The following is a 20,214-nucleotide window of genomic DNA, read 5'->3' on the forward strand; positions in this document are numbered from 1 at the left end:
GGAAAACGACGGTGTTTTGTACACAGCTTTTATTCCAGAAAACAAGTCTATGTTGTTAAAAAAAAACAGGTCCATGTAACCAGGATGAATTTAGTATACATGATTAGTGGATTCTTCTTCTGTTGTATCACTAACCTTGGTCTCGTGCCGAAATAGAAAAATCATTCTGCTCTCTTCTCTTCTTCCTTGTTTTCTGCAGAACCCTAATTTGACTCACGTTCTCTACTCTTATGGTTCCTCTCCTTTCGTCGATCTCCCAATCTCTAGGGTTCAGTGATCGACTCTCTAAATGAGCGCCGTCGCCATCAATCGCAAGCGCAGCGAAGATTCCTTATACTCCAACCACCCTTCCACCGCCCAATTCCGCCGACATTCGCCCTACTTCCAAGCTCCGAAGAAACGCAGATTCTCCTTCGGAACCATGTCTCAGGATCCCAACAAGCCATCTTCGAGGATTTCGAGGTATCCCGACGCCAAAACTCCACTTAGACGAGCAATCCACGCTCCTAGCAGAGCGAACCTTATATACGGAGGATCACCCACGGCTAAGCCTAACGATTGCTGCGAGAAGGGGGAGTTTTTCACTCGTGAGTATGATAACGCCAAGAGATCGGCTTTGGATGCGTTCAGGTTCCTTAACAAAGATAAAGAGTTTATCGATTTGGAGGAAGAAGAAGAAGAAGCAGTTTCTCAAGATTCAGCCATTGAAGTTATTGATTGTGATGAGGAGAAATTAGTAAAGGATGATGATAACAATAAGAAGAAGGTTGAAGTTGTTGATTGTGATGATGATGATGATGATCAGGAGGAGAATATTCAGACTCCTTCAGATGTTAACAAGTTTGGAGTTGGTGAGACTAGTACGATGCTTGATTCCTTGTCTTTGGGTAGAGAGGAGACCACAGATGCTTCCAGCCTCGAAGCCTATAGAAAGCTTATGCATAGTGCTGAGAGGCGGAACTCCAAGTTGGAAGCTTTGGGTTTTGAGATTTTGTTTAATGAGAAGCGCTTGTCACAGCTTCGCAAGTCTCGTCCAAAGCCTCTGGAGAAGCCTCTCAAGGTATATATCCCTTTCGGTGTTTTTTTTCTTGCTTGAATTGGAGATGGTTAATGTCCTTGCTCCATTTGGATTGATTCTCTATAAATTGCATATGTTTTTATTGCCTATAGTAGTATGTACTGGAAGTAGTAATGGTTCTTACTTTGAGAAAGATCATATAATATACGATGCTTGTTTGTCTCATTGCTACATTTGGATTCATGCTCTATAAAATGCATATGATGTTATTGTCCACAGTCCTGTAGTATAGCCTGGAAAATAGTACAATGCTTGTTTGCCTCATTTCCAATAAAACTGCAGTTAAAGCTTATAAGCCACCCAGTCAGAGAAGATCCTTATTATGTTTTATAAGAAGATTCCTCGTACCAAGTTCTTGCTGTTAACTCTTTTTTTTTTGTATTCTTGTGGTATTGATCTGAAGAAGGTACCTCATGAACCCTTTATACCACTCACAAAGGAGGAGGAAGCTGAAGTCTACTGTGCCTTTTCTGGGAGAAACAGGTATGGTGGTTCTGTAAGAGGCTTCTAGCATGTTTGAGTGACCAAATGTGTATCTTTTCTCAGGAGAAAGGTCTTGGTGACGCATGAAAGTTCAAACATTGATATTACTGGAGAAGTTCTACAATGCCTTACACCATCTGCATGGCTAAATGACGAGGTTCTACTGGTTCCTTATGCTAATATTTTGTATAATTAAGACTTAACATATTTTACGTTTGATGTGTTCCTTTTCTGGTTCTTAGGTTATCAATGTCTACCTTGAACTACTCAAAGAAAGAGAAACTAGAGAGCCCAAAAATTATTTGAAGTGTCATTTCTTCAATACCTTTTTCTATAAAAAGGTTTGTTTTCTTTTCTGTGCTCACATGATTCGTAGTAAGGATCTTTTTACCCCTCGTGTCAGTTCGTTTGTTTAGCTGCTGTTTGGTTTCCAGAGAAATTATAAGCACTGTGTTTAAGAGATTTAGCTTGCCTCGTTTGTCCCCTGTGTTACTCATTTGTCTCTGGCTTCTGTATAAAATGAATGGCGATGAGCACCAAACACAAGCTGTCGCTTTTTTTTGTATGTTGATGAATCCTCGCGGACTTACGTTTTTCTTTCTCTGATTGCTTTCCTTCAGCTGGTAAGCGACTCTGGGTATAATTTTAAAGCTGTTAGGAGATGGACTACGCAGAAAAAGTTGGGATATGCACTTACTGACTGTGACATGGTAAGTTTGTCGAGAAACCTGAACTTTTAGATTTATTTTCTTAATTTTACAAGTTTAGTCCAGTTTAGCTTATGTTTAAACCAGTCTTTTTCCTTGTGCAGATATTTGTTCCCATCCACCGGGGTGTACATTGGACCTTAGCAGTTATTAACAACAGGGATCGCAAGTTCTTGTATCTCGATTCACTAAATGGAGTTGATTCGAAGATTTTAAGTGTTCTGGTATAATTTAGTTTCCAACTCTCGTTCTTTTTATTTAGTCTCTTCTTGACGAACTAGAGTCATTAGAAGGATATGAGATGCTTTGTAGCTAATGAACTTACTATTCTTTATCCTTGTGGTCTTCCGAATACACCTCATTTATAATACTCATATAAAATGAAGCAGTCTGTCACAGTACAGACCATTAATTCTTGATTCTAAATTCTGTCCGTAGACAGTTTGGAGATTCTAGAATCTGTTATTGCTTTTTGTATATCAAACACTAGTGTCAAAATATCCTGATAAGTGATATGTGTGTGCGCTTCAGTCAAAATACTTGGGAGATGAAGCTAAAGAAAAAAGTGGAAAAGACATTGATGTTAGTTCGTGGGAAATGGAATTTGTTGAAGGCATTCCCCAACAACAAAATGGGTACGTAACTACCCTTGAACTTGCTATGTATGTGAAAGGAACAATCTTGTTTGAAAGTACTCGTTGCAGAATCAGCTAATTGTTTACCATTGTGGAATATGGTTTAGTTAAAAGTATAGACCTGGTTTGTGATTGATAAAAGAGACATTTACTTAACATGAATTTTGATTATAACAAGCATAACTGTTCACCAGAGAAAAAAAAACAACTCATGACTTTCCTAGTTTGCTGCTGGCATGTAGCCAAAATATAATTTTCTTGATGGTGTGGTGTTGGATCACAAGCATATATTCTAATATTAGGTTCTTTTGGGAATTACTAACAGCCAAAAATCCACTAATTAGTCACAATCCGAGTGGCTGGATTCTATCAAAAGTCTATGTCCTTATGCTCTTAGCTCTCTGTTTTAGGTCTATAATAGTTTTTTTCTTCTTTTGCAATATTGTATATTCTTCAGGTATGACTGTGGAATGTTTATGCTCAAGTACATAGACTTTTTCAGTAGAGGCCTGGGGCTATGTTTCAGCCAGGTAAGCTATCAGAATCCAAATCCCTCAATGCTCCAAGGGATTGTATTTAACAAGAGTAAACTAGTTGTCTGGAATTTGTTATGGAATTAGTATGTGCAGTTTATATTCTTTGCATGTTCTAAGATTTGATACAATAAATTATTTTGTCTTGGTTGTAACACTTACAGGAACATATGCCATATTTCCGGCTAAGAACGGCTAAGGAGATTCTGAAACTACGAGCTGACTAAAACTGGTCGGGCTATGCCTTTTTAGTAGTAGTGCTATTTTGCTTTCCATTGTTGATTTGTTCAGGCTATAGATTGTTTAGGCAGTGAAGCGCTCAACCTCAGAAGCAGAGGTAAACACTGGGCCAGGCTCAAAGCTCTTTTTCCTTTTGTATTTTGTTGTATTATATTTTGGCTAAAATTGTAGTTGGAGCCTGTTGGATTTGGTTAGTCTAACTAAATATGATTAGTTGTTCTCAACTGGTCTATTTGTTTACCCTCTATATGCTCTCAGTTTCGTCGTGACATGTTTAATGAAATCGGTAAGACAGCAAATCCGGTTCAGTTTATTTCTTGTGTTAGTAGTTAATCTTAACTACATGTCCATGTTCGGTAGCTAATTCCATTAATCACAAATCAACTATTATAACTCTTTGACAGCGAATGTTTTCCATGTGCAAATCAGCAGGTTGTGTTAACTGAAAGTTCATAACTGTTAGTATAAAAAACTTAAGTCACATTTCATAATCAATTAAGTTGTAGTAGACGACACGAAATACAACAAAAGGACAGACAATCAGAAGCCTTCTCGCAAGAGAAAATAAATTGTTTAAAATACCCTGAGCTAACTATCACTTTTCAAAAATACATTCAATAAAAAAATCCTAATATTAGGGTTTAGTAATTGTTATTTAGGGCATAGTATTTAAGAGGTGAAATTGGATTTATAAAATTCTATAAATGTATTATAATTTGTTTTTAAACATTTATAAATGATTTAAGAGGGTTAAATTAATCAATTTTATCACAAATTTAAAGTATTTATAAAAATTGTTAATTTTTAAGGATAAAATTAAAAAGTAGTATTAAACTTATGGTAAAATTTAAATTTCTTCCGAACCCTGTCAGTTTCAAATCACCCAAGTAGATTAGACCATTTGCAACAATGATCTTTAGCACAAATTCTTAAAAAAAAATTATTATAAAATTATGTGGGTCCCACTTCATCTATGTTTTTGTGCCAACAAAAGCTCTTAAACTCCCTAGCTAAGAGCATCTGCATTACTGAATCTTGAGGGAGGATCATAACTTTAATTTTTTATTATTTTTTTTTATTTTTTCGTTTGATTTTCTTTTTAAATAAAAATAAACGGACCAATCGCGGGCTACCACGTGGCGTGGAGCCTGCGTTACAGTGATGAACCGAGTTCATCCCAGCGAACCTGCAAGGAGTGAGTTCATAAAAATGGGAATATTATAATATTTTTTTTGGGGTATGGTGTGAACATGGGCGTTGAACCCTCAATGCTGATGCTCTAAAGATTCAATTTGCTGAGCTTCTTAACTATTCGCGGGCCCTCCACTGACACGTGGCGATCCGCGATTAGTTAGTTTTTTTTTAAATTTGGAAAAAAAAATCATAACTACTATTTCTAAGAATTTATGCTTTGAGTATCACCATTGCTGATACCCTTAAGCAGTTCTGATAAGCTTTTACACTCTGTTTGTATCTTACAGCTATTGATGGAAACTCATTAGTCTTCATGATTCTGTTATCTTTTGGAAGATTTTTTTGGGTGAGAAAAAGGGCCATGTACTTATTTGAAGCTTGTAGCTTGTTCTGTTGACAATAATAATAGTTCATGTACTTGTTCGTGTTCTCTTCGTCTTTTGTTTTATATACTGTGGTGATTAGCAAGAAAAAAAAAACCTCTTCAGCTAAGACTTGCTACAATTTTTATGCAAATGAACCTACACAATTTGAGAATTTGTTTGAAATACATTAACTGGATATTAATTTGTAGAAATACAATCAATTAAAGATATTTTAATATTTGAGTTTATGGTTTATTGATCATTGTTTATGATTTAGTATTTAGGAAGTGAGACTGGATTTATAAACTTATATAAATATTTATTAAATATTTATCGTATAAATGTAAATTTAAAAAGTAGTATAAAATTTGAAGTAAAATTAGAATTTTCCCATACACAAAGAATCAACCTCTACACATAGAAATGATCAGTTTGAGTTTTAGTAAGGGTGTTTTGAACAATGACGCATAGTAAATGTTGCTGCTTCTTTAACAAGAAAACTAAATTTTAATCTGCACATCCGTGCGGGTACCATTTCATTTATAGATATAAAATTTTATATTATTTTGTATATAATAATTTATGATAATATATTGCTGTCATTTTAAAAATAACTTAATAGATGATATATAGTTCTAAATATTAAAATTTAACATATGTTAACAATTTTATTTTTTGTAAAAATTATTACATAATTTATGAATATTAATCATTTAAAAGATGAATGATATTTTAGTCACTTTAAACGGTGAATGATATTTTATTTATTTATCTTAATGAAAATATTTTTCAAAATATATTGGTTTACCAATTCAACATAATTTTAATATGTTTGCATAAAAAACATAATTTTAATATGTAATTCATTAATTACTTCTATTTTAATATAATGTAGAATATACTTATAAAATTTATAAAATTAACATATAATTTCATTATTTTTTTTATAATAAAAATTAATTTATAATAATATTATACTACTAACAGCGAAATTAATCAGTGCATTAATTAAAAGAATATTTAAATTTTTAAAAAGATTTTGTTAGATTTTTCTCAACAGATTTTGTTATTCCTAAAACTAAAATTTAAATTTATAGTTAAAATGGATTCATTATTAATATCCTTATAATTATTTAGAAAAGTTATACATTAAATAAACTAATGTAAACAATAAAAAAATTATTTGAATATATGGATATAGATTTCTAGTATGACTATTTTGTAGTAGATAAAAATGGTATTTCTCTTAACAGATAAAATAAAAGATGACTTTATTGAAAATAAATTATGAATGAAGTTTAGAGCGATCCAAGATTTTTGGATCTTGATCTTGTATGCGTCCGGGCACAAAATAATTGAATGGAAAAGCTCATCGTTTGTACGACGTCACCTGTTTTGTTTGTAAGAGACACGTTCATAATATAAAAATCATCAGCATATCTCACCGACCATAATCAGATCTTTTGTATCGAAAATACTTGTTTATTCTCCAATTTTTGTTAACATTTGATGCAAGTATCGTTTGTCTAGTCAAAAAAAAAGTACCGTTTGTTTGTTCCACATGGCAACGTCATGTAATATGCGAATTTGAGTCAGAGCACAATGATAGTATTATCACAAACCCTTCACTTACATATTACAACTTTTATTGCAGAGATCAAATTATGGGAGACACTCTTTCATGTGTTGCATTATTTCAATACAAATAAGACAGCATAGGATGTTCTTTCTTGTAAACGTACATTTCAGTCTACCACCGCAGTAAACTTTGGCAACAATTATGAGAAAATTCATGGGCCGTTGTGTATATAAACACCATAAACCCTAATAAAGACTCCTACAAAATCATCACCGGAGATTCTGACGGCGGCTTAGCACCGACGGCTACTGCAAAAGGATTGTTTATCTGTTTACTCTGGAAGAACATAACGTCTTTTGCGGTAGCTAAAAGCTAAGCTCTCGGTCAGCATACATACCCTATTACATCACAAGTATTCGAATATCGAAATAATAAAATGGCAGCTCGTTCGCTCCCCGGCGCCGTTAAATCTCTTTCTCCACCGCATCCGGCAGTGTTTCTGTGACATCCGTCACTTTCGAAATAATAAAAACAATTCAATAAATAATAGTTTATGAAATCTTCATTTATAAATATAAAAGTCAACGTCCACGCTGTAAATCCATAATATAAAACAACATCCGAAATATAGATAACGGTATAAGTCCGAAATATAAAGACAACATAAATCCGTAAGTCTGAAATAGGAAATAACATAAACGATAAAAGTCCAAAGGCCTAAAAGCCCGATAATGATAAAAGCGATAGAAGCCCAAAAGTCCAATAGCACCGGTCCGATAATCACTCCTGCTCGTTGGTCTCACCTGAAAGGGGGAAAGAAGGAGGGGTGAGCAACAGGGGAGTTGCCCAGCGAGGTATGGGATGCTAAACCGCAAACCACAGACTGAGTTCATAGCACTACTAAAATGTAGGCATAGCTCTAGCATGAAACAAACACGGTGCCTATTACACCACACGTAACAATCAATATTCGGCTAGAGGACTAGCCGTTACAACTCATGCGCTTATAGTACATAGCTACTCTATGCACCACGCATCTCCTCATAAGGATATATACATATACTCGAAGCGTCGCTAGTACAGTCTGTCTCTGTACCCCCGCCCATCGTAGCGTCAAATGCAAACGTCTCTGCACCACGCCCCAAACAGTAGCGTCGAAGCTCAAACGTCTCTGAACTCACGCCCATACCATACCGTAGCGTCGAAGCTCAGACATCTCTGAACTCACGCCCTCATCACATAATCCCTACTCATAACTATGTATATACATATATATAGCAGTTTTTAGCATCAATCATTTCACACAATCGTTGAATCCTCTATTATCCTAATTCCGGTTAACAATAAATATCAATAATGAACAAGCAAGACTCTCAAACAGACTCGATTCACAGAGACGGATCATGTTTCGAAACTAAACTTTCCATAATGGTAGTACTAAACTAGCTCGGGGTTTAACGGAGTAGCCCTCACCTTAGTAATAGGGAAATGTGGTATCTATGAACTCCAGATGCTCAAATAGACTCCAAATCTGAAATCAGGGCGAAAAATCGAGTGAGAACGCCTTTCGAACGGTTTAAAACGGGTCTAGTCAAGGTTTATGGAAAAGTCAATTCGATGGTCAAAGGTCAATCCGGTCAACCCTTGACCAGAAATCAATTTGTCCTAACCGACCGGTTTACCCTAACCGAAACGAAATCAATTTAAACCGGTCAAACCAGTCAAACCAGCGGTTAACCGAGTCAACCGAGTTGACTCACCAGGTCGACTCAGCCGAGTTGGCGAGTCGTCGGCGAGTCACCGGCGACGGTCACCGACGGCGACGGCGATGGCTTACCGGTGGTGACGGCGGACGACGGCGGCGACAGAAGGCGGAGCACGGCGACAGCGACGGCGTTCCGGTGGTGGTGAGGCGGTGGTCTGGCGGCGGAGACGATTTCTGGCGGCGGCGCGTATAACTCACGCGCGCACAGAGGCGAAACTTCCGGAGGCTCTAGCGGCTTCGTCCGGACTCCGATTGCGGCGTGGTCGGTGGCTACGGCTTCGTCTCGACGAGAGGAACACGATGGTGGCTCTGCATGCGCGAGATTCTCAACGGTTAAGAAGATATGGCCGATATACTGAACGGACGAAAACAAAGCTTAAGAGGCGGCGGTTTCCGACGATTCTCAGCTGAGGTTGATGGTGATGACGAGCTTGACGATGTCCTGGCGTGCGGTGGCTCCGGCGAGGACTCCTGGTGGCAGCATGCAGTGGTTCCTATCTTTTTTTCTTTCACTCTCTCTCTTTTTCACTTCTTCTTCTCTCTAACTTTTCTGATTTCTTTTTTTTGATGCAGGTGGAGAAAACAATGTGAAGATGGGGTATTTATAAACAAACATTTTAGTTTTGATGTATTGCTTGGGCCTTAGCCGGCTAACGAGTTCCGAGATCGAAATTCGGATCGTTACAATTCTCCCCCACTTATAAGGAATTCGTCCCCGAATTCAAGTCATAATCTGACATGTCCAATGTCATCGTAACAAAACCTCGAATAATAATCCTTGCTCGGCTCAGGTCTCCTCTTGAATCCTATTCCTCCCAACGAACCTTGACCAACATGGTCACTAGATACATGGTCACCACTCCCTAGACTGATTTCACTTGCTGACCAATAAAGAGATATGTTCCCATATATTTTGGTTAAGCTTCTTTAGATTCCGAGTCTTTGATTCTTTTTGAAACATCCTCCTTCAGATTTATTAGGTCGCCAACTTCAAAATCCAAATCCTTACGGCGCTTATCCACGTAACTCTTCTGACGGTCATGGGCTTCCTAACCTAAGCTTCGAGCATTTCCATTTGCTCTACCGTCTCTTGAATCATTGCTGATTCCATCTCACGTCTCTCCCCCACTTTGGTCCAACAAAGTGGTGTACGACTAGACCCACCATAAAAACCTCGACGATACTATCATAATACTCAAATGATAACATGTATATCGCGATGAATCTTGATCGTTCCCATGCTCTCCATAACAACAATCTGAATTTGCTTATATTTCGGTTAGAAGATCCCCCAAAAAAAACTAAAACTTAACCAAACGCGAACTCACAAAACTATGAAAAACTCTTAAGTCAAATAAGGTGTGAGGTAACTCACACCAACCACAACCAATCATACACGACATTCACTAATCTCGAACTATACAAGATAACCACAAAACCACAAATATTAACACAAGCAAGTATGTTAAGAACACATACCCGCTATCGGCTCAGCTCCATGGGGATCTCCAACCGCAAACGCACATGGAGCGATGGCTAGACGCTTCGGTGGTGGTGGAAGTGCCGCATTTCCCCTCCTCGGGCAATCTCTGATGAAGTGACCTGGCTGACCACAGCCAAAGCAGACATGTGCCGCTGCTGGTGCTGCTGGTGCTGCAATCTGTCTGACTGGTGGCGCAACCTGAGCATCAAATAGCCTACTCCGACAAACCCTACTCTTATGTCCCATCTTTCCACAGTAAAAGCACTGTATGCTCGGTTTGTCCCATGTCCTCTGCTGTGCCTCTGAAGTCCCTCCAAACTTAGGCTGAACTGCCTTGGAGTACTTCTGCTCCTCTGCCAAACCTGCCTCCTGCTCGGCAGCCTTCTCCACCAAATCTCCCAATCTGTGATAAGTGACGACACGGCACCTGTTGCGAATCTCCACTCGCATCCCATTCAAAAATTTTCTCATCAGGTCTTCCTCTAAAATGCCCTCTCTAGCAAATCTGCGAAGTTGGTTAAACACAACCTCATACTCCCTGATAGACATCTCACCCTGGCTTACATGCTCGAACTCGCATTTCTTCCTATCCATAGCTTCCTTCGGAAAGTATTTCCTATCGAACTCTCGGATGAAGTCTGCGAAGGTAAGCCTCTCTGGCCCAAGGTGACTCAATCGTATTCCCTCCCACCATATAAGAGCATCTCCACGAAGGTACTGCATAGTCAATCTGAGCGACAACTCTGGTGGACACTCAATAATCTCCAGCTTCCGCTGCAAGGCTAACTTCCAATCATGTGCAGCTACAGCATCCACTGTCCCACTAAAATGCTCCATATCCATGTTCCTCATCTGATGCGTCAGCCTGTAGAACCTCTCATCATAAACCGGGTAAACATGAGGTCGCGGTGGTGGTGGTGGTAGATCCTGAACACCATGAGCAAACTGCTGAGCTGGTCCGTGCTGCAGTGGAACCTGAGGAAGGGGAACCTGCTGAACGGGATCCTGATGATCATGCTGAGCGGGAATCTGCTGATCCTGCTGGACCTGAACCGGTGGAACTTGCTGAACCTGAATCTGTGGACCCTGCTGCACCTGAACCTGAGGAGCCTGCTGAACTGCAGCCATCTGACGAGCAACCTCCTGAGCAGCTACTCGGGCAGCCTCCTGAGCGGCCTGCCTGGCTGCCTCCTGGGCAATCTGCTGAAGTGCCTCCTGAGCGGCCTGTCTAGCGGCATCCTGAACCATCTGTCTCAATGCATCCTGATCAACTGGTGGAGCCGCGGGTGGCGGAACTGCGGGCTGCTCATGCTCATCTAAATCGTCTCTAACAGCTCTGGCGGTCTGGGCACGAGTGGTTCTTCTCCTTGGCGGCATCTGAAAGGAAAGCGAAAAGTCAACATACGCTGAACTTTTGATACCAACATTTAAGGAGAAGTGATATCGAACGGAAATGTGCTATTTATTTTCATTTTCAAAATCCCCAAATCCCCGAAAATATTTTGAAATCGTCTAAAACCGTCAAAACCGAATAAAACCGAATAAAACCGAATAAAACCAGGTCTCCAAAAATCGCCATCCCGGGTCGGAGCCGGGACAGAACCCCGCTCTGATACCAAAACTGTGACATCCGTCACTTTCGAAATAATAAAAACAATTCAATAAATAATAGTTTATGAAATCTTCATTTATAAATATAAAAGTCAACGTCCACGCTGTAAATCCATAATATAAAATAACATCCGAAATATAGATAACGGTATAAGTCCGAAATATAAAGACAACATAAATCCGTAAGTCTGAAATAGGAAATAACATAAACGATAAAAGTCCAAAGGCCTAAAAGCCCGATAATGATAAAAGCGATAGAAGCCCAAAAGTCCAATAGCACCGGTCCGATAATCACTCCTGCTCGTCGGTCTCACCTGAAAGGGGGAAAGAAGGAGGGGTGAGCAACAGGGGAGTTGCCCAGCGAGGTATGGGATGCTAAACCGCAAACCACAGACTGAGTTCATAGCACTACTAAAATGTAGGCATAGCTCTAGCATGAAACAAACACGGTGCCTATTACACCACACATAACAATCAATATTCGGCTAGAGGACTAGCCGTTACAACTCATGCGCTTATAGTACATAGCTACTCTATGCACCACGCATCTCCTCATAAGGATATATACATATACTCGAAGCGTCGCTAGTACAGTCTGTCTTTGTACCCCCGCCCATCGTAGCGTCAAATGCAAACGTCTCTGCACCACGCCCCAAACAGTAGCGTCGAAGCTCAAACGTCTCTGAACTCACGCCCATACCATACCGTAGTGTCGAAGCTCAGACATCTCTGAACTCACGCCCTCATCACATAATCCCTACTCATAACTATGTATATACATATATATAGCAGTTTTTAGCATCAATCATTTCACACAATCGTTGAATCCTCTATTATCCTAATTCCGGTTAACAATAAATATCAATAATGAACAAGTAAGACTCTCAAACAGACTCGATTCACAGAGACGGATCATGTTTCGAAACTAAACTTTCCATAATGGTAGTACTAAACTAGCTCGGGGTTTAACGGAGTAGCCCTCACCTTAGTAATAGGGAAATGTGGTATCTATGAACTCCAGATGCTCAAATAGACTCCAAATCTGAAATCAGGGCGAAAAATCGAGTGAGAACGCCTTTCGAACGGTTTAAAACGGGTCTGGTTAAGGTTTATGGAAAAGTCAATTCGATGGTCAAAGGTCAATCCGGTCAACCCTTGACCAGAAATCAATTTGTCCTAACCGACCGGTTTACCCTAACCGAAACGAAATTAATTTAAACCGGTCAAACCAGTCAAACCAGCGGTTAACCGAGTCAACCGAGTTGACTCACCGGGTCGACTCAGCCGAGTTGGCGAGTCGTCGGCGAGTCACCGGCGACGGTCACCGACGGCGACGGCGATGGCTTACCGGTGGTGACGGCGGACGACGGCGGCGACAGAAGGCGGAGCACGGCGACAGCGACGGCGTTCCGGTAGTGGTGAGGCGGTGGTCTGGCGGCGGAGACGATTTCCGGCAGCGGCGCGTATAACTCACGCGCGCACAGAGGCGAAGCTTCCGGAGGCTCTAGCGGCTTCGTCCGGACTCCGATTGCGGCGTGGTCGGTGGCTACGGCTTTGTCTCGACGAGAGGAACACGATGGTGGCTCTTCATGCGCGAGATTCTCAACGGTTAAGAAGATATGGCCGATATACTGAACGGACGAAAACAAAGCTTAAGAGGCGGCGGTTTCCGACGATTCTCAGCTGAGGTTGATGGTGATGACGAGCTTGACGATGTCCTGGCGTGCGGTGGCTCCGGCGAGGACTCCTGGTGGCAGCATGCAGTGGTTCCTATCTTTTTTTCTTTCACTCTCTCTCTTTTTCACTTCTTCTTCTCTCTAACTTTTCTGATTTCTTTTTTTTGATGCAGGTGGAGAAAACAATGTGAAGATGGGGTATTTATAAACAAACATTTTAGTTTTGATGTATTGCTTGGGCCTTAGCCGGCTAACGAGTTCCGAGATCGAAATTCGGATCGTTACAGTTTCTCGTTCCATTGTCTTAAGGTATTTTTTGGCTACATACAAAATGTTACCGTGAAAATATTTTTGTTAATATTTATCGTATTGTTGTTGGATTCTAGGAGTAATTACGTTGCGACATCACCAGGATTACTAAGTAAGGGATGTTCCACCAGAGTTACGTGGAGAAGCTCGAACAAAGAGCAAATCAAGAGGCAGAGTCTGCGTGGGCTCCAGATCCAGTCACAGGATATTACAGACCTTCTAATTGTGCGGATGAGATTGATCCAGCGGAGCTTAGGAAGATGCTTTTAGAAAACAAAGCCAAGCCTTTCTGAGGATTTTGATTGGTTGGTTCTACGGGAGGCTGTGTTGTAGGTAGGGGATTGTCATGATTCCGTTTGTTATGTTCGTCACACTGTCTATTTGCTATGGAGAGACTTGAAGTGAAACAAAGATAATATTTCTCAGTTCAAAATATATTTGGATCCATTTTAAATATCTACAGTTCTGAACAAAGTGTTTCGTAAGTATGCTGACTTGTCTTTTAAAAGAGATCTGGATGTTTTTTTAGGATATTACAATTATGAAAAAGATCACATAAACGATTCAACAACCGACATTACTAAGAATTTACGTCTAACTGTATTATCAGAACCGCCCTATGAAGACCCATGTCTCACCGGGTTTACTTGTACTATGTTAAAATTCCATTGTAAACTTTTTCTTTGTACCTAGTGTAGAAACATTAATGAAACTATAAAGGGACTTCCACAGATCGGTGGATGTTTAAAATTAATATTTAAGATGATTTATCATTTTAATCAGAAAATGAAACATATTGATTTGTCCCACTTTATAGTTTTTTGTACAACATCAAAAATAACAAAGAAGATCATGTATGGTAGTATTATATCATGGTTGTTTTTTGTGTCTCGAAGCAGCTAAATATTAATACAATGTATATAGACTCTTCTTTTAGGGGACTGGTCGAGTTAAAACCGATATGACCTATGCATGGTTTAATCAGCCTTCACGGAGTTGAGGGTAGGGTTCCTTCTTTTTGCCTTTCAGCTCGGACGGGGCATAATTATTCGTTATTCAGTAAAATTTAGCTAGTTGTTTTGTACCCGGCTTGAAAACAGATATTTAGTGTTGTCAAGTCGAGTATCACATATCTAAAATTTGTTACTCGCTAATAAAAGATGTGGATGTTTAAAATTTAATATTGAGGTGATTTATTATTTTAATCAGCAAATGAAACATATTGATAGAAATAGCTAAATTAGTTTAAAACGTCAATTAAAAAAAAGATAATTTCATTATTGATTATATATTTCGTCCTATTTTATAATTTTTTAACAACATCAAAAACAACAAAGAAGATCATGTATGGTAATATCATGGTCGCTTTTTGTGTCCATAGTCTTGTTGAGGCAGCTAAGAGCTTAATACAATGCAAATAGACTCTTCTTTAGGTGACTAGTCGAGTGAAAACTGAAAACTGATATGACCTTTGCTTGGTTTAATAAGTTATAAATCTCGTGGAACTGAGGGAACATGCAGTTCAACCATTATTTGAGCCTTCACGGAATTGAGGGTATGATTTCTTCTTTTTCCTTTCAGCTAGGGCTGTACATAATTATTCGTTAATCGGTCTAATTTTGCTATTTGTTTTATCTCGGCTTGAAAACAAATATTTAGTATTGTCAAATTAACTGGATATGGTAGTACCGAATAAATTGAATGAATGTTATTTTTTAAGAAACCGCAATATATAGATATGGTTCAGTATATTAAGCGATCAAACCGAATAAACCAAAGAAACCGATTAATTCAGATATATTAGTATACTTATATATAATTTTTTTAATAATATGTATTTGATCAATATCTCTAATAAAAGTCAGAGAAACTGACTATAATATTAGTCATTAAAATCATCAACTAAATATAGATAAAAGTAATGATGATATTATCGGTAGATATTGTTAATGTCAATTGATATTTATTCATAACAATTCATTCAATCTAAAATTTGTTACTCGCTATACAAGTCAAGTATTAAGTATTATTAATTTGTTCCCGCGTTTACTCACTACAAGAAAAAAGACTTTTATTAGCGGACGAAAAACCCTATCTAACGATACGACAGCGGTTTATGAAGCGCTGTATCATCGCCCGTCATAGTAGGTCAGACACATTAGATAGCGGTTTTTTGCACTGCTATCTTATTGTTATATATTATAGCGCTTTTGTGTATGCAATTAAATATATTTTTATAGCGTTTCTTTTTCGTTATTATTATCTTATTAAATAATAAAAAAAAATTAAAAAATATATATCGAAATAGCAATTTATAAATTAAAATTGATTTATAATTAAAATTAATTTATTAATTAAAATTGTATTACAAAAACGAAACCCAAAATTAAAAAGACCCTAAACCCAGATTAAAAAATAAACCTAAATCTAATCTTCTCAGCCACATGTGTTGTCTTCTCCCATCCACCTTGCCGTATCCTCTTCTTCCTTGTGTGTCTTTGTCGTCTCTCTTTCTCCACCTCTCTTCTTCTTCTTGCTCGGCTTCACCTCCACCACCACCGCTAGATTCCTTTGCCATCTTAAGAATCAAATGAAAGTCTCAGAACAGAACACGTGATTCACTAATCAAATCTGAGGATACATCTTAAAAGAACAATCCAAACTTCACCTGTGTAATCCTGACATTGGCTTTCCAAAAAAAAAAAAGGAATCATTGGATAAACAGATCTGAAAACCCTAAAAATCAATACCAGAAATTAAGAAAACACAGATGCTGAGAGAGAGAGTCACAACACTCGAACCTGCTTCAGGAGTTTTAAAACGTCACCGGACAAGAGGATGAGCACTGCGATGTTGCGAGGGCTTTGCTTTGACAAAACTTCATCACCACCTCGAACTCTTCACGCCTCCACTCTCCGCCGCCCTTTCAGAAATCACCCTCGCTACTAAGCACCACCATGCTCCCTCCGAGTTCGAGACCGGTGACGACAGCGACGAACTCAGACCGGTGCAGTCGTCTCTTCTACCATGGTGGTCCAACAACCAGTTGCTTTGCCCTCATTGGATTAATTGTCGATGTTGTTGCTGAAGAAAGAAAAATAAAAAGTCGTAAAGGAGAAGATAAGTGAGAAAGAGAAAGACTAAATTGTGGCCTTTGGATTACGTTGCATCAATGGCTAAGAACCGTGATCTTTGAGAAAAAAAATTAACCAATGACAGAGAAGGTTGGAGATAGACAAAAGAAAAATCTCAGCCCTTAGATTAGAATCAATCAATGGTCATAAAAAGAAGCAATAAAATTGTTTTTAGATTTCTTTTTAATTGTTTTATAAATTGCCTAAATGTAAAGATTATATATTGTAATTTAACATATGAAATATAAATTTTGATTAGATTTTTCTGGTTATATGATTTTCAAAAACTGCATAATGGGGTTTTTATAATTAGTTTGTGTAAAGTGTTTTATGTTATGATTTTAGGGTTAAAATTTTTGAAAGTACAAGGGTTATAGTTACTATATAAGGATTTGTGATTAAGATTTAGATTTAAAATTTGTTAGATTAATAAAATTTTAGATTTGAAATTTATATGTATTGGATGCATGGTTTATATATGTTTCATGTTAGGATTTAGGGTATAGAGTTTGATTGAGGAATTAAGGTTTGTGTGTTTGGAAGTTATATATTAAACTTAAAAAGAATAAATTTGAGTTAAAATTCAAGATTTGAAGTTATAGTATGAGAATATAAGATTTTTAAGGTTTATACTTGGAGTTTAGGGTTTAAAAACTTGTTTAGGGTTTAGGGATTAGATAAACCAAACATAGCATTTTAATTATTTTGCTATTAAACATCCGCTATCATAACGTTTCCAAATATACTACTCTATCATAGCGTTTCAAAATATACAAACGCTATCTAAAACAAACGGGTATGTCAACCATAGCAGAAAGACAAAAATGCTATCCTCTACTGCTATCAAAACCAATATTTCTTGTAGTGACTTGTTAACCGTTTATTTCATATAATAATTATACTTAATAGGTGTTGTTAGTAATTGTTTCTTTATAAACAAATCCCGAAATATTTGTTTTAAAAATTAAATTCCTTACTCCAATATTAAAGCCAAACTAGTTGATGCCCCGCACCTTGTGTGGACTAATATATCTACATACTTAACCATTTTTTAGTTCTGATGTTTATTTTTATAAAAATAATAATTAATTTTGATAGAAATTTTAAATTATTATAAATCATAAAACTTCAATATTAATATTGATAATCAATGTATTAAATTATTTTCTTTTGTTTCATAGTTTTATTTATGTGATGTAGATTTTGGATCAAAATATTTTCTATAGTAATAATTAAATTAAGAAATTTGTATTTGTAATTAAACACATATATATTGTATTTGGACTGAAAAGAAATCACATCGCACTGAAAGGATTTTATAAAATCACAACTATAAAACATCAACAAAATAATGATAGTGTAGGAGTGTTCAATCCGGTAAAACCGAACCATTTAAAATCGAACCAAATCGAAATAGAGAAAACAATCTGGATATGGTAGTACCGAATAAATTGAATGAATTTTATTTTTTAAGAAACCGCAATATATAGATATGGTTCAGTATATTAAGCGATCAAACCGAATAAACCAAAGAAACCGATTAATTCAGATATATTAGTATACTTATATATAATTTTTTTAATAATATGTATTTGATCAATATTTCTAATAAAAGTCAGAGAAACTGACTATAATATTAGTCATTAAAATCATCAACTAAATATAGATAAAAGTAATGATGATATTATCGGTAGATATTGTTAATGTCAATTTTTAATATCAATTTATTAATTAAATATCTTAAATATCATGATAAATATATATTTAAATATTTTTTAAATAATAGAATATATACATATATCAATAGAATATGGTAATTTTTATCAATTATCTTAATATCATGATAATATATAAATATTAAAATAATAATTTAAATAATAATATTAATTAAATTAATGATTTATCTTAAAATCATGGAAAAGATGACAAGTAGACAAATTAACTAAAATCATGAAAAACATGACAAGTAAGCAAATTCACTTATCAAATAATAGTATAGATAGTGTATTAGAGTAAAATGAGTTTTACGTACTTAATTTAGTTTAATAGATTCAATTAATCAAATATTTTAAATTAAATAACAGATTTGATTAAGTAACATAACAAGTCAAACAACTAACTAGCAAGTATCAAAATTTTAACAAATATTTGATATGTCGAGTACCTGTTTTAAACAAATCAAGTCCAAGTAACAAATTTGATTACTTAAAAAGTTAAAAAAGCCAAACCAAGTAATAAATATGGAAAAATTAACGGCTACTTATCCCGTGCCCAGCCTTGCTTTCAGCTGCCGTAGGACGTTTCTAAAACAATAACATGGTTATGATGGCAGAAGACAAGAGGGGGATTGTCTGTCCTCTCGAATGCGCAAGTCAAAATACCAAAACGAAAGGAGAAAGATAATAGGTTTAAAGAGTCATGTAGTGGCCGGGACTTTATAATAAATAAACACTTATGAGAAGAATCAGCTCACACCATCTGGTTTCCAGGTAGTATAAAAACTTGAGGGCATGACTAATCTCCCAAAGGCATCATGCCTATTAGCCCAATCTAGTTGGATATTTATTTCAACTGAGTTTTTAGTTTTGCAAACTAGAGGACATGACTCTGTACGGATTCTACATCCACGTCTGAATGATGGGGTTAGTAGGATTATATAAGAGTTACTACTAAGCTTCAAACCAAATGATTTTTTTTTTTGGCTTACAGTTTTCTAAGTGACATTTAGAGACGTCAGACGGGCCAATCCGCGTTCAAGTAGCCCAACCAGTAGCAAGTTCAACTACTATGCGGACTGCGGGCTGGTCTGCTGCGGATTGCAGTTTGTATATATATGTCAAAGCTCGCCCCGCCTAGCTAAGCGGTTTTGTGGGCCATCCTGCAGGTTCAAAATATGTTATGTAGTTTCCATGCTATGAATTATATAGATTTATGCTATGAATGTTGATATGGAATAAGTTTAATCCTAAGTAGTTATAGTACTTTAGGGGTCAATCTAACCTCTAGATAATTTCAATCACTAAGAATGCAAGCTGTACAATTTAATCTAAATGCAATCAAGGTAGTGATGTAAACAAGTCATAAGTAACTAGCAAGGCAAAAACAAAACTCAAACTTTCAATCAATAAGAGAAAATAGGACTCATAGGATTAAGCATTTGACTTAAAGTAGCTAAGATCCAATCTAGAGTGGCAAGCTATCAATCAACATATTTTCTTAAGTCTAGACAACAATCATCAACATGTTCTTTGTCAATATAAATTTTCATTTACTTTCATTAGTCAAACATCAAATGTCTTTGGTTCAATTCACTCAAGAAATCATTAAGAAAAACCCTGCTAACTATCTAAGCTTCTCTAACATCAAATGTCTTTGGTTAAGCAAGAAAAGAGAAAAGTTGAGTTGGTTCAAACATTTCATAA

General features: G+C 36.9%; 2 protein-coding genes across 7 annotated transcripts; one reads left to right on the forward strand and one right to left on the reverse strand.

The window, feature by feature from the left end:
• The first annotated feature begins 53 nt into the window (after positions 1-53).
• Positions 54-3,923, forward strand: LOC106360640 (ubiquitin-like-specific protease ESD4). 2 transcript variants are annotated; one of them, XM_013800269.3, is made up of 9 exons: positions 54-1,060; positions 1,485-1,561; positions 1,625-1,718; positions 1,804-1,902; positions 2,182-2,271; positions 2,373-2,492; positions 2,800-2,903; positions 3,361-3,433; positions 3,601-3,923. In XM_013800269.3, the coding sequence occupies exons 1-9, from the start codon at positions 290-292 to the stop codon at positions 3,661-3,663; spliced, it is 1,491 nt and encodes a 496-aa protein (XP_013655723.1). In that variant the 5' UTR covers positions 54-289; the 3' UTR covers positions 3,664-3,923. The 2 variants fall into 2 exon arrangements, with proteins under 2 accessions (XP_013655723.1, XP_013655722.1); XM_013800268.3 differs by having other exon boundaries at positions 63-1,060; positions 1,482-1,561.
• Positions 3,924-6,830: 2,907 nt separating this feature from the next.
• LOC125577310 lies at positions 6,831-18,085 on the reverse strand. Of its 5 annotated transcripts, XM_048738644.1 has the most exons (6): positions 16,460-17,903; positions 13,022-16,236; positions 12,658-12,715; positions 8,652-11,439; positions 8,288-8,345; positions 6,831-7,617 (listed from the first exon to the last, which is right to left on the reverse strand). In XM_048738644.1, exon 4 carries the CDS (start codon positions 11,437-11,439, stop codon positions 10,045-10,047), a length of 1,395 nt encoding a protein of 464 aa, XP_048594601.1. In that variant the 5' UTR covers positions 12,658-12,715; positions 13,022-16,236; positions 16,460-17,903; the 3' UTR covers positions 6,831-7,617; positions 8,288-8,345; positions 8,652-10,044. The 5 variants fall into 5 exon arrangements, with proteins under 5 accessions (XP_048594601.1, XP_048594604.1, XP_048594603.1 ...); XM_048738647.1 differs by adding an exon at positions 16,327-16,336 and having other exon boundaries at positions 8,652-16,236; positions 16,460-18,085; XM_048738646.1 differs by adding an exon at positions 16,327-16,346 and having other exon boundaries at positions 8,652-16,236; positions 16,460-17,993.
• Between the last annotated feature and the right edge of the window lie 2,129 nt (positions 18,086-20,214).

This window comes from Brassica napus, chromosome A8 (assembly GCF_020379485.1).
Source record: "Brassica napus cultivar Da-Ae chromosome A8, Da-Ae, whole genome shotgun sequence".
NCBI lineage: Eukaryota > Viridiplantae > Streptophyta > Magnoliopsida > Brassicales > Brassicaceae > Brassica > Brassica napus.